General features: G+C 42.4%; 1 protein-coding gene across 1 annotated transcript in view; it reads left to right on the forward strand.

The window, feature by feature from the left end:
* The window catches only part of cep152 (centrosomal protein 152), a 73,443-nt gene that overhangs the window by 34,126 nt on the left and 23,822 nt on the right, over positions 1 to 15,495 (forward strand). Inside the window, exons 8-18 of the mRNA XM_085968692.1 lie at positions 488 to 627; positions 2,189 to 2,389; positions 2,848 to 2,995; positions 3,389 to 3,480; positions 4,088 to 4,251; positions 5,582 to 5,792; positions 7,468 to 7,596; positions 7,707 to 7,837; positions 8,080 to 8,208; positions 8,887 to 9,019; positions 10,499 to 10,690. Coding sequence (XP_085824818.1) covers positions 488 to 627; positions 2,189 to 2,389; positions 2,848 to 2,995; positions 3,389 to 3,480; positions 4,088 to 4,251; positions 5,582 to 5,792; positions 7,468 to 7,596; positions 7,707 to 7,837; positions 8,080 to 8,208; positions 8,887 to 9,019; positions 10,499 to 10,690 — 1,670 coding nt within the window. The remainder of the gene's footprint in view (positions 1 to 487; positions 628 to 2,188; positions 2,390 to 2,847; positions 2,996 to 3,388; positions 3,481 to 4,087; positions 4,252 to 5,581; positions 5,793 to 7,467; positions 7,597 to 7,706; positions 7,838 to 8,079; positions 8,209 to 8,886; positions 9,020 to 10,498; positions 10,691 to 15,495) is intronic.

Below are 15,495 nucleotides of genomic sequence, written 5' to 3' on the forward strand. Positions count from 1 at the left end.
GTATTTATATAGTGCCTTTCACATCCTCCGGACGTCCAAATCTTTACAGTCAATTAATGACTAAGTGTTATCACTTGTTTTTGAAGTGTAAGCAAACCGCAGCAGCGTTTTCACACAGCAAGGTCTTGCAAGCAGCAATGAGATCAACGACAAAAGCTGTTGTGTTTTTTTGGTTGAGGGATAAATGTTGGCCAGGAGACTGGGAGAAATCCCCAGCTCTTTGAATAGTACCATGAGAGCTTTTTCACCCACCGGAGTAAGCAGAGCATCAGTTATTCCATTCATAAAACAGCACCTCCACGAATGCAGCACTTCCACAATTCTGCACTGAAGCATCAGCTTAGATTATACAAGTCCTGGAGTGGGGCTTAAGCCGACGATCTGACTCGGGGCTACCACTGAGCTAAGGTTGACACTTGTTCTCCCAAATGTTAATGTAAGTGGCTCGTACGTAAACCGTTTTTCACTAAGCTATATTGTTTTACAGGAGAAAAAGATGGTGTGGCTATTAGTTGTCAGGAGTTGCAGAAGTTGCTTCAAGATGCAAAAGAGCGCGAAGTTCAGCTGGAAGGCCAAATTAAAGCATTGGCGTCCAGAGTTCAAGACCTGAGTGCCAACGAAGAAGAGGCAAGCATAAAGAATATTGGGTTTCCAGATATCTGTACCTCTATACACATATCTATACAACTTTGGGCTTTCAAAATGAAACTAAGCACTTGCTGCAGGCATAAAATCAGTTTAACTGAATAACTATTGGCCATTCATATTTTGGCAATTTTACTTTTTAATGAATAAAAGCAGTTTTTTTTATATGTTCAGTGGATATATTCATTTCCTTAAGGAAATGGGACTTTGGTGTCAAACAATTCGGTGTAAAAACTTACCCCTTGTAGTTTAATCCTTATACCCAGAAATTAGTTTGAGATGGAGGAGATTTTTCTGGTACACTTGGATGCCTGGGCGCAGCGAATCTTGAAAAATCGAGCAGCTCAGCGCATACCTGTAAAGGAATCTGCCTGACTTTTCCTTCTATTAACTCCGATCATTCCCTTCCAGGTAGGCGCTCTGACCCATCTGACTGATATTTGCTGCACCCAGGTGATCTAGTATACCTGGACACAGAGCCAGGAAAATCTCCCCTGATGTTTAAAGGAGTACAATATTAATAATTTTAGATTGCAGTGCTGATATATGTAATAGTGGAATCATGCAATTTGTCAGAAGTTGCTTATTGTGTGTTGCGTGAGCGACCTGTACAGCTGAAAAGCGCAACATGGTGATTAAATTATCTAGTACAAGTGTCAGCTTGGCTCGGTTGGAAGCATTGTCATTTGTGGGTTCAAATCTCACTCCTGAACTTGAGCACATAATGAGGGAGTGCTACATTGTCTGAAATGTTGTCTTTCAGATGTGACATTAAACTGAGGCTCTGCCTTGTTCAGGTGGATGTTAAAGATCCCATGGCACCGTTCAAAGAGCAGGCAGTTCTCAGTATCCTAACACATTCCTCCCTCAACCAACTCTTTTTTTAATGAGACCTTGGTGTGGCAAAATGGTTGCTCCTTTCACCTACATAGCAACAATGACTGCACTTCAAACATAATTAATAGTATGTGAGACACAATGTAAATGTAAATGGTCTCTTTCTTTTATGTCTTTGTTCACAGATTTTTCAGAATCATCAAAGTAGTGTTCACCAGACTTTATTTTTCTTATTTTATTTCTGTCAAGGTGTGAGGGTTGTTAGTGCTGGGGAGTGGAATGTTTTCCATTGCAGGCACCCAATGTTCCATGTACCACTTCAGGTAAGTATAGCACTGCTAGATTCAGAGGAAAGCACCCCCACCCCCACCCACCATGTGCCACAGCTTGACCTGAACACCAGCCTCTACTGCACTAGTGAGACATTGCTTTCCATTTTCCATACCAACTGAGTTCATCAGTTTCTGACTGGCTACAGTTATAGTGAGGGCATCTTTGAATGGGGCTAGAGGAAGAGTTGGGACTCGTACTGCCCCACAGGAGCATACCTATGTTATTCATGAGTGGTGATGATCAGTCAAGTAACTGGAACTATGCTCAAAGTCTTCTGGCTGTATTTAGTTTGGTTTCTATGAATCTGAATAATGATTGTATTCTCAGTTTTAATTATGCATGTTAAGGGCATATTCCTTTGCTTTCTGTGCAGACGCTAAAGAACCAGAAGATTGCTGAGGCAGCCATGGACAGTATGCAACAGCAACTATCGGAGCTCTGTCGCTCAGAATCTCTGACTCGTGCCAGAGAGCAACATGAGAATGTCATTGGTGCACTTAAACAAAAACATGCGGAATCTCTCTTAGTAATGCAGCAGACACTTGATGCAACTAATATTGCTTTGGAAGAACAGGTTAGAATCTGGCATATTTGATTGTGAATAGTATTCATTTTTATACTGCACTGATGCTACAATTATTGCATAAGTCTGCCTGCTATAGCTGTCGACTACTCAAAAAATGTATTTTTACAAATAGTGTATACGTACAAATATATAGAAGCTAGGGTGGCAACCAGCACAATTGAAGGGAATATTTCCCAATGAAGGGCCTGGAGGGAAAAAAAAAAGGGCAGTAACAGCAAACCTGAATGATGTCGACTAAAACCTAGTGAAATGCTTGTACTGAACTTCTAAACATTGCATTATTTTGAGAAGTTAAAAGATCATTTTTAAATAGAGTAAATTTTGTGTTGTCTGCTGTGCTTGCAGCTGAGTGTATCGTGTAAGGCGCCTGTACAACTTAAAATACAAAATGGTGAATAAACTCGTTTTTCTTTTCCTTTTTCTTTTTCCTCGTCCTCTTCTGTCAGAAAGAGAATTCTAAGCGACTTGAGGAACAAGTTAAGCAGTTGCAAAGACAACAGGAAGAAGCCAAGTTGGAGAAAGCCGAAATAATTAATGGGCTGACGAAAAATTTAGAAGCAAGTCAGAAGCAGTGCAGGGATTTACTGCACACAGGTTAGGAACCCACCAATCAACTTACTTAAACAAATGCAGCATCAGAACTGCAGTCTTCTATTTTTTTGTGGAGGAGTTTATCTCCTTTTCTGTCAACTGCAATTTTTGATGATTCTTCTCATCTGTAACTAGACCACACTTCCCAGTCAGCATGTCCTACAGGGACAAACGTGATGGCCTTATTGTCACAACTGTTGCCATAACTGACCCAGAGATGGTATGGAGTTTGTTTGGGACAGCTAAGCCTCACGATGCTCACACATTTACTAGGTGCCACAACGATCTTATGGAACACAACCTCCAACCTGTGACACCGTTCTTAAACCAGTGACAGAGCAAATATTATTTTTTAATGTTAAATTCCAGCATCGTAAACTATTGTGTGTGTTTCAGGTTCAATGCAGGAGATCACTCAACTTCAGATCCAACTTCAGCAAGTTCAGTCTGCCAAGAACATCAATGACAACATGAACAAGGCTTTACAGGTCATCATGCTATCATTACTTCTACTTAATATAATAATGTCTTCTAGAACTCTGAATTAAGGTTTTTAATTACTGCATCTGGGTAAGCTTTTAAGGTGGATTTGATTTTCTGTATATTTGAGTGTTCCGCTGGAATGAAATTTCAGGTTATTGGTCGGGGGGGTGGGGTGACACAAACAAGCAAAAATGTAAAGAAAGGAATAATATAATGAAAATCGTATACGGCAATTGTACTTTGTTTCTTTGGACTTTGGCACTTAATTGAAGAGCCTAGTGGACTCTACTTTGACTGACTTGAAAGCATGGCAAGAGCACACTACTCTTGTTTGATGGACTGTTTGTGGAACTGTAATTTATTGAAACATGTCTTCTTGACATGAAATTTGTGCTTTTTTGTTTACTTTAGATTTTTCTTGTTCTTGGGCACTTTGATGTTCTAATGCTGAAACATGCCAAATTTAATTAACTATTTGCTTTCCTCTACTTTGGACCTACATCATTCCACTGTCCCTAAATTGGCCCTTTTAAAAGCAAACTGAGAGTGTTTTCTCTTGCCCCTCAAATTCTGTGTGAATTGAAGTCGCAATAACTTATTTATCCTTTTTAGGAAGAGCTGGCTGATTTGAAGGAACAGATTACACTTTATGAAACTGCTGCTAAGATTGATGTTTTTATTAAAGAAGAAGCAGGAGAATTAGAACTTCCATTATCAGATTCCTACATGGACCTCGGTATCAGGAATGGGAACTGGAAAATGCCCAAGTTCCAAAGGTAGAAACTGAAATGGACTTAAAGTGATAGTGCTTGTAATGTAAAATGCTAGTTGTAGTCTTCCATTGTACATCATGTTATCCAAATTTTTATCCTTTTCCACAAAGAATCTTGCAAAATCCTAATTTATATTTTTTTCTCTTTTAAAGATTCATCATTGTGCTATAGAGTGTCATTATGTTTATTGAACTTGGCTATTTACTATTTTTAAGATGGTGCATTCATCAATAATCTTATTTGAAGTTTTAGCTTATGTTTAAAAGTCAACATGTTGCTATCTTTACAGTGAACAAAGAATTCTGATTAAGACTTTTTTTTCTGACTTACAATAAATAGAGAATAGTGACTGTCTGGAAGTCTGCACTAGGCAGGAGTCTCAGTCATAATTTCTGTTAACTTAACGTGCAGGAACAAAAGTCAAAGGGGGAGAAATTGGGTGAGTAGCGCCACCTGTTAGCGCCTAAAGAGGCAGTCAGTGGCTGTAGCGCCACTGGCTGCGCCTCCCGCGATATTCAGCAGGGGCGCTAATCATGACGTTAGCCATTTGCGCTGCGCCGCCACCGATGACGTCATCGGTGTGCGCAGCGCCCCATTCGCGCCCTGTTCGCGATATTTGGTAGCGAACGCCGCAGTTGCGCCGTTCGCTACCCGCGCCCGGTTCACGGGGCCATACTGTGCCGGCAGCGGCGCAAGTTAAGGTGGAGGTGCGGGGCGGCCGCCTGCCAGCACCTCCGTCCCCGGCCTCCTGATTTCCCCCCCGCGGCATTGCCAGCTGTTTCCCGAGAGCCCGGCACTTCTCCCTGGTGCTGGGCTCGTTTGCCGGCACTCGTGATCGGGGATCGCGCTGTTGCAGGCCCCTCCCCCTTAAATGGGAGGAAGGCCTGCAGTACCGCAGCATGCCATGCCACAGCGTGTGGCGCTGCGGCACGTTGCGCTGCGATGTTCAGTTTCAGCGCCCTAAGAGGGACGCGGAGAGCCTCGCCCTGTCTCCCTCTAGGGGCAATGGAACTGAATATCTGATGATCACTAAAGCCTCGAACGCTGCGCTAAATCCTGCGCTCAGGCGACTTTGGCGCCCCAACCCAATTTCAAGGCCAAAATTTTAAAACGGAACTTCCACTCAAGTGGGTGACCAGTTGGGTTCCAGTAGTCATTGTGTAGGTAGATTTTGTTTTTGTAAAGGCTATGGTTAAAATAGTGCAAATGTACAAGTCTTTAGATTAGAAAACTTTAGCTATAAGGAGAGTTTTGCGGAGGGCTAAGGAAGGTACCTAGGTGGTGGTGATTTTTATTTACCTTTTTCTTCCCTGCTTTCTGTCCCCTCTCCAAGCACAATGCGGCGGGGAGGTTCGGATAAGACGTTGTCTAAGGATGAGATGATATTAGACCTGAAGGCTGAACTGGAACGATCACTAAGCAGCATCAGAACAAAACGTCATCAAGTGACTCAGCTTCAGAATGAAACTAAAGAAAGTCAAAGGCAAATAGCTGAGCTAAAGGAGCTATTACAAAATGCTGAAAAAATGGCAATAAGTCATGAGGTCAGTTGTGAGATTAATTCTATTTTAAATGTGTAATATTTGGTAAAGTACTGAAAATAAGAAATGCTTATGCACTTAGTTTAGTTGACCCACTTGTAACACAATTATTAAGAGGAAAATGTAATTGCTTTAATTCGCTGGCCATTTAACTGAGTGCAATAATGCTTTTGTAACCAAATTCATGTCTAATGAATAAAATGTGAGCATTTTTATGCCATTAATTAAGAAAGGAGTTTGGATGTCTCCAATTGACTGATTACGTTAATGACCACATTTAGAAGTAAATTTTCCCAGGAGTCTTTGTGCTTGCATTTCTACTTTAGCTGCCCCTTCCTCCCCAAGCTATTTTCATCTGTTGCTATATACAGGAAACTTTGTTATATCCGGCACCGACGGGACCGAGCTGTTGCCGATCTATCAATACTGCCGGACATACAAAGTTAATGTTGAAGCATACGGAGGTTTTCATCTCCGTCTCTGATTACAAGCTGTTGCTAAGCAACAGTGTTTGTTAACAGTCAGCCTGTACCTTGGAAGCGTCTCTGTAGCTTAGCAACAGCTTCAGAGAGACTTTCCAGAGCCCGACTGTTGAAAACAAAGCCACGAGAAGAAAAAAAACCTAACAAAACGGCTCCTGATTTCTGCCGGTAGATCGAGGTTTCCGGACATACAACCTCCGGATAAACCAAAGTTTCCTGTACTACTCTTTCTATTTGTCAGACTTCTACATTGGTTTATGTATTGTCTTAGCATTGCTGTTTTTTGCCTCTAAAGCCCTTATACATGCTTTCTTCACATCCAGACTCCTTGTTGGCCCCCTATCTTCTACCCTACATAAATTCCAACTTGTTCAAAACTCCTTTGCCCTTATCCTGTCGTCTCCTCATCCTACTCATTCTCACTGATCTGTGGCTCTCTGTTCCCCGGTGTATTAAATTTAAAACGCTTGTCCACAAATTCCTCCATCACCTCACCCCACCCTATCTGCAATTCCTTTGAGTCTTCTATCCAGCCCGAATACGCCTTTCTGCGCACTCCCTTCATGCCACCATTGGTGACAGCGCCTCAGCCACCTTGGCCCTACACTCTGGAACTCCCTTTTTAAATCCCTCTGCCTTCCACTCTCTGCATCTTTAGAAAAGCCTCCCTAGCCTGGCTTGGTATCCGTTTATCTTAGTTAAGTTTGTTTGAAGTGCCTTGGAACGTTCTTTACATTAAAGGAATGCTGCTGAGTTCTGTACACTTCGCTTAGTATGATAGTGGGACCATACATTGCAACTGTGAGTCAGATGACGTGGCTATATGTATTACACACTTAGAAAACTGATTCCTTGTGACTTTTTGAATTATTTTTTTGTCCTCATTTTGCTCTTCCCTTCAGTTCTGGAGTAGCAGTGTTTCTTTTCTATAAATTTCAATCCAGCTCTGTTCTCCGACTTTTTTGGCTGTTTTCAATAATCGGAAGCTCACTCCAGCCCTCTCCGTCTCATGCTTGCGTGCAGTCAGCTGGCTATTGATAGTGAAAGTTTGTTTGGAAACACGACTTGACTGAAATATTAATGAGTGTATTAAAAGTCAGATTTTTTTCACTTCTCATAATACTGTATTCACCAAATCAGTTATTGTTAGAAGATGACTCAAAGCTGCATGAGTGAATTTGATTGTGTGCATTCAGGTGAGGGCCTGCACATTAGAAAAGCAGCTGGAAGCGGTAGGACCCTGCTCATCTGCCTCTGAAAAGACTCTCCGAGAAGAAGTTGAGAGGCTGCAATGCGAGGCACAGGTTCTGCTCAAAGAAATTGAGGTGAAAATTGAAATCCAGCTCAAAATGTAATTCTTCATGTTCAATCAGATTAGTGTACATCTTGATTTAATCCCTATTTTAAAAGCAAAAACTTCTGCTATCTTATTTAGGATAAACAACAGCAGATTGAAAAACTAATTGGTAGTGAGAAGCAATTTAAAGAAGCAAACCAGGAATTGTACAATGAGATGCGTCAGATGATCCAGGACTTTGACCAGGATAAGCAAGAGGCAATTGACAGGTACAATGTAAAGCTATTAATTGAATGAAGTGGGCAATACCAAAGCGTTCTTGCGTGTTGATGGCATACAATTATTCAGCCTTTAATGGTTAGTGTACTTCCGTTCAGTTACAACGAGGGTAGTTAAGAGAACTTGCGCATCAGTCCAATGCATTAAAAGCTTTACTTTGATGTGAGTGGTACAAAAAAAGCAACTTGTTCTTGTGTGTTTTGTTTGTTTTTTATGTGACGCATTGCTGCAGATGTGAGCGAATTCATCAGCAACATCATGAGGACTCCAAATGTCGACTTCAGCAAGAGCTGCTGGAGCAGCATGAATTGGAGAAAGCTCAATTGACTCAATTTTATAAACAGCAGATCACACAAGTAAAGTGAGTTTGTGATTGAATTAACTCGGTAAAGTCTTTCTGTTTAATTAATTTGAATTAAGACTCGGTCAGAAGTCTGTTCAGTTTTATAAACCAGTGTTGACCAATAGAAATTGCTGACTAACCACAGGTGTGGCTATGGTGGCACCATTTAAGTCACTTGCATTAATTTTAGTGGGAAATGCTTTACATACACTCACACACAATACAGGTAAATGCACTTCTCATAGTATATATTTACTTAACAAGCATCTCTCGCCATTCAATAACCAAGGAAGCAAAGCACTCCAATCAAAAGACGCTCGCACACTCTGCTTTTTGTCTTGCCATTTTACAAACTCTCAAAGTTAGTACACATGCATACACTATCCAAATAGGAGTATTGAGATCACATAACAAGTGCCCCCTCTTTTTATTTACAAATCCGAAGTACAATTCATCACATATACAAAGTACAAAAATGGACGTAAACTACATGCATTCAAAATTGGCCAATATGAATGTGTATGCGCAATATAATAAACCCTGAACCAGGTGTGTACAGTTTTTGTGACCGATGAAATGCTACCTTCTCCTTTATCAAGAAATTAGTGTATGATGGAATTACATTTTTTTCTGCATATGATTTCACTGGACCGATTTTCTTTTTTTCCCCCTTCTAAATCCTTTTTTATGCATTAGTAGTCACCTGGAGCAACTGAATCACGAGATGTCTGGAGTACAGGAGTGCTACATTACCATCTGTAAAGAAAAGGACTCCTTGGAGAGCAGATTCAGAGAGGAAATGTCCCTCAAGTTAACAACGGAACAGGAAGTTAGTACTTAAAATGAAAGAAAAAAAATTTCTTCATGTTCAACGGATTTGTTGCATATCCCAATTTGGGGTGGGGAATCATAAGGTGCCTGTTCATTTTGAGACTTGAAACAACATTGCATGATTTTCCCCATCCTACACTATTAGATTGCACAAACCTCGTGGTAGTGCCACTAGTTCTCTCAGTCCAGGCCTCGGACCACTGGCTGAATGTTGCACATAAAATTATCCAGGCTCACTACGCTGTTGGGACGACACATTTTAGCAGGTCTTCTGGCTGATGGTTTTAATGAGTCCTGGCAGTTTTAATTTGACTTCCATACATTGCACAAGGCCCATGCTTTGGGAACCAGCGGCACTATTGTGGTCTTGTACAATGTAAAAGCAGTTTTCATGTGACTATCTTTAATCATTTTTCTCCTCACATTAGCACCAATTAGAATGTGCCTGGTCCATCAGAAAAGAAAGATATCCTAAGTTCTGCATGTTTTCAAATCCCTGTTACAACTTTGTCGATTGCTTCAGGTGCCTTCTCCTTGAATAAAGCACAAGTTAGATGCAGAGTAGAGTTCCAATAATGATCATAAGCCAAAAAAATCCAGTGGTATAAATAGAATTACCAGAGTGACTAGTTATTGTAGTCAGTTACAACACTGTCCTTTCACCTCTAAAATCTGACTTCAAATTCAGACCAGTTTGGGTTAAAAATGTTTCTGTATTCGGATCCTAAATTAAACCAATTTGGGGAGGTATCATTACTGCTTCTACTGGTTTCTTATCTACAGCATCAATTGTGAATCCTCAGATGGGCGATATAAAAGCAAAATACTGCGGATGCTGGAAATTTGAAATAAAAACAGAAAATGCTGAAAATACTCAGCAGGTCGGGCAGCATCTGTGGAGAGAGAAACAGAGCTCACATTTCAGGTCGAATTTTTGGCGAAAGGTCATCGACCTGAAACGTTAACTCTGTTTCTCTCTCCACAGATGCTGTCTGACTTGCTGAGCATTTCCAGCATTTTCTGTTTTTATCTCCTGGGTGATGTCTGCTGTGAGAAACAGAAATGCCCCGCTGGAGCAGTAGGCCCGTGTTTTTCAAACTTACCGTGTGGGGTACCCCTGTAAATATTGTCATGCACATGGGAATTCCCAAAAAACATTAGCACACTCCCAGGGACCCCCTGTCTTAACCTCAAAAATACAGCGTCGGCTATCCAAAAGACAACAGACCCTCATGGCAGTAAACATTTTAGTGTACAACAACAAATAATGTACTTACAGAAAAATAGAATTCTTGAGGTACAGCGCTCGTATCGTGCAGCACAGACAGAAAATGAATGAGCTTTTAGCCCATTGACGAAGGTTTTTTATTCAGTCTCTCATACACAACTGCTTAGAATAAAGGAATTTTTGCTCCTCACTAGAAATGTGCTTGCATTGTTGGTTCAATACTTGAAGTGTAAATTTTGATTTTTTCAGATGAAAAAGAAATTTTTAGAGGAAATGACAGAGCGTTTAAGTGAGCTGGAGGCTGAGCTGCAAGAAAAGCATACGGTTGCGACGGAAGCTGCAAAGGACCAATGGATGAGGGAAAAAGAAACTGTTGTCAAGCAGCAAGTTGAGAGGCGTGTTGAGCTAGCCAAAACACAGTGGCAAGAAGAACAGCAAAAGGTGATAATATATCTTGGCGATAAAATGAAAGTGGTAAAAATGTCATGCTCTGCTGAGCCTGCAGTGTCGTCACCATCTTGGTAATGAGCTTGTAGATTTATTCTCCGCTTCATAAAATAAATCTCCTGTGTGCTCCGATTTCTCTAGTGGCATTTCCAGAAGTAAAGGGTTACAAAGATTTTTTTTTTTTTTTTTACTTTGATTTATATTCTGGTAGTTGTACATTTTGCTTTGTGTTTGCAGTTTTGTTTTTCTAAACTCCTTGCTCTATCTCTCTTCACTGAAGGAAAATTATTTCCAAATACAGTAGTTTTTATTTTCTCAACCACAAGCATGTCAGTGCCATTAATGGTAAAGCTTCACTAGTGTTACATAATTACCATCTTCTATTTCCTCTGAATCACTAGAATTATGTAAAAAAATGCACCACCTTCCATTAGGTGTGAGGTTGGAAAGGTCTTGGTCCTAGGAAAGAAAGAACTTTCATTTATATAGCACCATTCACAACCTCAGGATGTCCCAAAGCACTTTGCAGCCAATGAAGTACTTTGAAGTGTAGTCGTTGTTGTAATGTGGGAAACGCGGCAGCCAATTTGCGCACAGCAAGGTGCCACAAACAGCAATGTGATAATGACCAGATAATCTGTTTTTGTATTTTTTACTGATGTTAGTTGAGTAATAAATATTGGCCGCGGCACTGGGAGAACCCTTCTGCTCTTCTTCCAATAGTGCCGCGGGATCTTTTACATCCACCTGAGAGGGCAAATGGTGCTTCACAAAATGAATTACTTTTGAAGTACTGTGACTGTTATGTAAGAAGTGGGTGCAGAAGTGTGATTTACATGCAACAAACAGAATTCCCAGTCCTGGAAATATAACTTGTAGGTTGATTTTTGCCTACCAAGCAACAAGCAGAAAGCTTAGAAACTCAATCGCTTACCCTCTCAGCCCGTGCAGCAGAACACTTTTGATGTGCAGCAGAACTCTGAGCCATAAGGGTTGAATCAATGAGTACTTGTAAAATGTACAGGAAACTCTCGATTTACCGGCACCTAAATAACCGGAAATCTCTGTTAAGCGGCAAAATTCAGGAGTATGTTCAGGTAAGTTTTACTTCATATTAGTGGCCGCTCCTGGATCTGTGGCCGTGTAACTGGGGTTCCTGCACCTGTTGCTATGCAACAGGGACGCTTGGTCTGTGGCCGGGGTCCCTGCACGTGTTGCTATGCAACAGGGACGCTTGGTCTGTGGCCGGGGTTCCTGCACCTGTTGCTATGCAACAGGGACGCCTGGATCTGTGGCCGTGTACAGGGCTCTCGTACCTTTCACTATACCTCTCTGTAATCCGGACTTTTTGATAAACTGGCACCACGCCGGTCCCGTCGGTGCCGGATAAAAAAAGAGTTTCCTGTAGCTTCTTTTAGGAAAAGTGCCCTTCTCTGATGATGGGGAAACCCTAGGTAACATCTGAGTGAAGATGGGAAACATTTGAGAGAAGCCTGACCACTTTTAGGTACTGTGACAACGTAGCTTCACATCTCCTGATTCTTTGTCCCAGCTTGAAAATAAAAGATTATTGGAGGACATCGTTTCTAGTCAACTGTACTTAGCCAATTCCCAAAAAGTTCATTTTAACATTAACTAAGTAGTGGGCTACATCATTGTTAAGTCTGTGTGTTATAATGAGAATTACTACACAGACCACAAGAGTAACTTTTAACAGGTCTTTACTAGTCGAAGGTCAGGGCGGAACTGCCCAATAAATCATTACACAGCACTTATATACCGGTGTGGTCACCACTGGTATTACAATATACAGCAGCCAAGATAAAGTAGTGCAACCCTTAAAATAGTTCTCTTAAAGGTGGAACGGTTACATGCACTACAATCCTCCCTTTTTAGGTTAACAGTATATATTCCCCATTAAACATAACATAACATATATACACAACTTCATGTAAAAACAGTTCACAGATTCAGTCTCTCTGGAGGCTTCCTGACTCGGTCCGGATAACGCCTCGGTGGTGTAGTAGTCTTCGGTGGTGTAGCAGGTTCTTCCAGCAAGGTCGATTCGGCTTGAATGCCAGTGTCGGGTTCATCTGGTTCCAGTATTACCGGATCGGAGGTAGATACTATGGGTATCTCTGCTTCATCATTAGGCGTATAGAGTTGTGGTGTAGGTTGTCCCTTTTCGGATGACGCTATGATCTGGTCAGCATGGCGCCTTATTATGCTTTCACCAATGTCCACGGTATACATCAGCGGTCCTAGTCGTGTGCAAATAGTTCCAGGCTGCCATTTCTCGGTACGGTAGTCCCGGGCCAAAACTTGTTGACCTATCTGGAAGGTTCTAGTTGGCCTTTCATTCATGCCTTGAAATTGCCGGTTCTCTACGTCCCTTCTGATGTTTGGCTTGATCAAATCAAGCCGGCATCTTAATCTTCTATTGAAAAACATCATGGCGGGAGTTTGGTTTGTGACCGCATGTGTTGCATTCCTGTACGCCAACAAGAAGTTATCTACCTTATGTTGTAGATTTATGTCTTCATTACCCATGGCCTTTATGGCCTTCTTGAAGGTCTGGACAAACCTTTCAGCTAATCCATTGGTGGCGGGATGGTATGGGGCGGACGTGTAGTGCTTAACCCCATTGTTTTTTAAGAACTTCCTGAATTCTTCGGACACAAATTGCAGTCCATTATCAGAACAGATCTGTTCCGGCAGCCCATTCCTGGCAAATATGGTCCTTAATACTGTGATGGTTTTTTCCGTGGTGGTGGAGGACATCTTTATTACCTCCGGCCACTTGGAGTGTGCATCCACCGCGATTAAGAACATTGAGTCCATAAATGGACCAGCAAAGTCGATATGTACCCTTTGCCATGGAGATGAGGGCCACTCCCATGGATGTAGAGGGGCTTGTGGTGGGGCGTTTTGGACCTTCTGGCATCCTAGACAGCTCTTGGTCATTTCTTCGATGTCTCCATCGATACCTGGCCACCACACAAACGCTCTGGCTAAGTTCTTCATTTTCACTCCACCCAGATGCCCCTCGTGAAGCTCCTTTAGCACTTTACTCTGGAGTTTGGGTGGAATCACCACTCTGGATCCACACATCAAGGTTCCTCAGCACACTGACAGCTGTTCTCTTCTTTGCGAGAATGCTGGCAACAGTGGTTCGCCATGTGCTGGCCATCCCTTCACCGTTAAATCGTAGACTCGTGAGAGAGTCGGGTCATTTCTCGTTTCCTTTTCAATGGCAGAATTTGTTACAGGTAGACATTCCACTATGGTTGAGTGGAACATCTCCACTGGGTCCACTGTAGGCGCCTCTTCTACCGTTGGCAACGGTAGGCGCGATAAACCGTCAGCATTCCCATGCTGTTTTGATCCTTTGTATTCTATGTCATATTGGTGTGCCCCTAGGAAAAGGGACCACCTCTGTAGCCTTTGCGCTGTCATAATGGAAACGCCCTTTTTAGGGTTGAATATGGATACCAACGGCTGGTGGTCTGTCAGCAGTGTAAACTTCTGGCCCTGCAGGTAATGGTTAAACTTCTTTACTCCCCACACCAGGCTGAGAGCCTCCCTATCTATCTGAGCATAGTTGCGCTCAGCGGAGGTCAATGATCTGGATGCAAATGCGACTGGCCTTTCCGAGCCATTTGGCAACTTGTGTGAGAGTACTGCTCCAATACCATAAGGAGAAGCATCACAAGCTAAACGAATAGGTAGCGTTGGGTTGAAGTGAGCCAACACTTCCTCTGAGGTGATCAATGCCTTGCTTTTGCGAAAGGCCTTCTTACAGTCCTCGCTCCACTTCCATGGTACTTCTTTCTGCAAAAGAGCATTCAGCGGGTGCAGCACCGTGGATAGATTTGGCAGAAACTTATGGTAATAGTTAATCAACCCTAGGAACGACCTCAACTGGGATACATTTTCCAGAGCGGGAGCCTTCACAACAACTTCGATCTTGTCAGGTGACTTGTGCAGCCCCTCCTGGTCAATGACATGACCACAGTACGAGATCCGTTTCTGAAAGAACTCACATTTCTGGTGATTAACTCGAAGGCCATATTCCTTCAACCTGGTGAGCACCAGCTTCAAATTTGCAAGGTGTTCCTCATCGTCATCTCCTGTAATCAGGATATCGTCCAAGTAACATTGAGTGCTTGGAATTCCCTGTAATACCTGCTCCATGGCCCTCTGCCAAATTGCTGGAGCCGAAGCCACTCCAAAAACCAGTCTATTATATCGATACAAGCCTCTGTGCGTGTTGATTGTGAGATACTGGCGCGACTCTTCCTCAACTTCCATCTGTAAGTACGCTTGCGCCAGGTCTATCTTGGTGAAGCGTTTCCCGCCAGACAATGAAGCAAAGATATCCTCAATCCGCGGGAGCGGATATTGCACCGTGTGAAACTGTGATCTTGAAGTCTCCACAGATGCGGACCTTCCCCGGTTCCCCTGGCTTGTTACTCGATGAACGCTTCATGACGGGAACAATGGGCGTGGCCCACTCACTCCAGTCCACCTTAGACAGTACGCCTGAACGTTCAAGCCGCTCCAGCTCAGCTTCCACAGCAGGTCGTATCGCATAAGGTACCGGTCTGGCTTTGAAAAATTTTGGGTTTGCATGTTCTGCAATCTTGATTTTTGCCTTAATTCCTCTCCGTGTTCCCAGTCCCTGTTGGAACACCTCTTTAGCTTCATCCAATATTCTGGACAATCGTTCAGGTTTGACATCTTTCTTTCCGGAATCTACCGTTATTGCATTTAGGGAGTGCCAGTCCATATTTATTTTC

This window comes from Somniosus microcephalus, chromosome 27 (genome assembly GCF_052327205.1).
Source record: "Somniosus microcephalus isolate GS21.2 chromosome 27, FLI_Smic_1.0, whole genome shotgun sequence".
Taxonomy (NCBI): domain Eukaryota; kingdom Metazoa; phylum Chordata; class Chondrichthyes; order Squaliformes; family Somniosidae; genus Somniosus; species Somniosus microcephalus.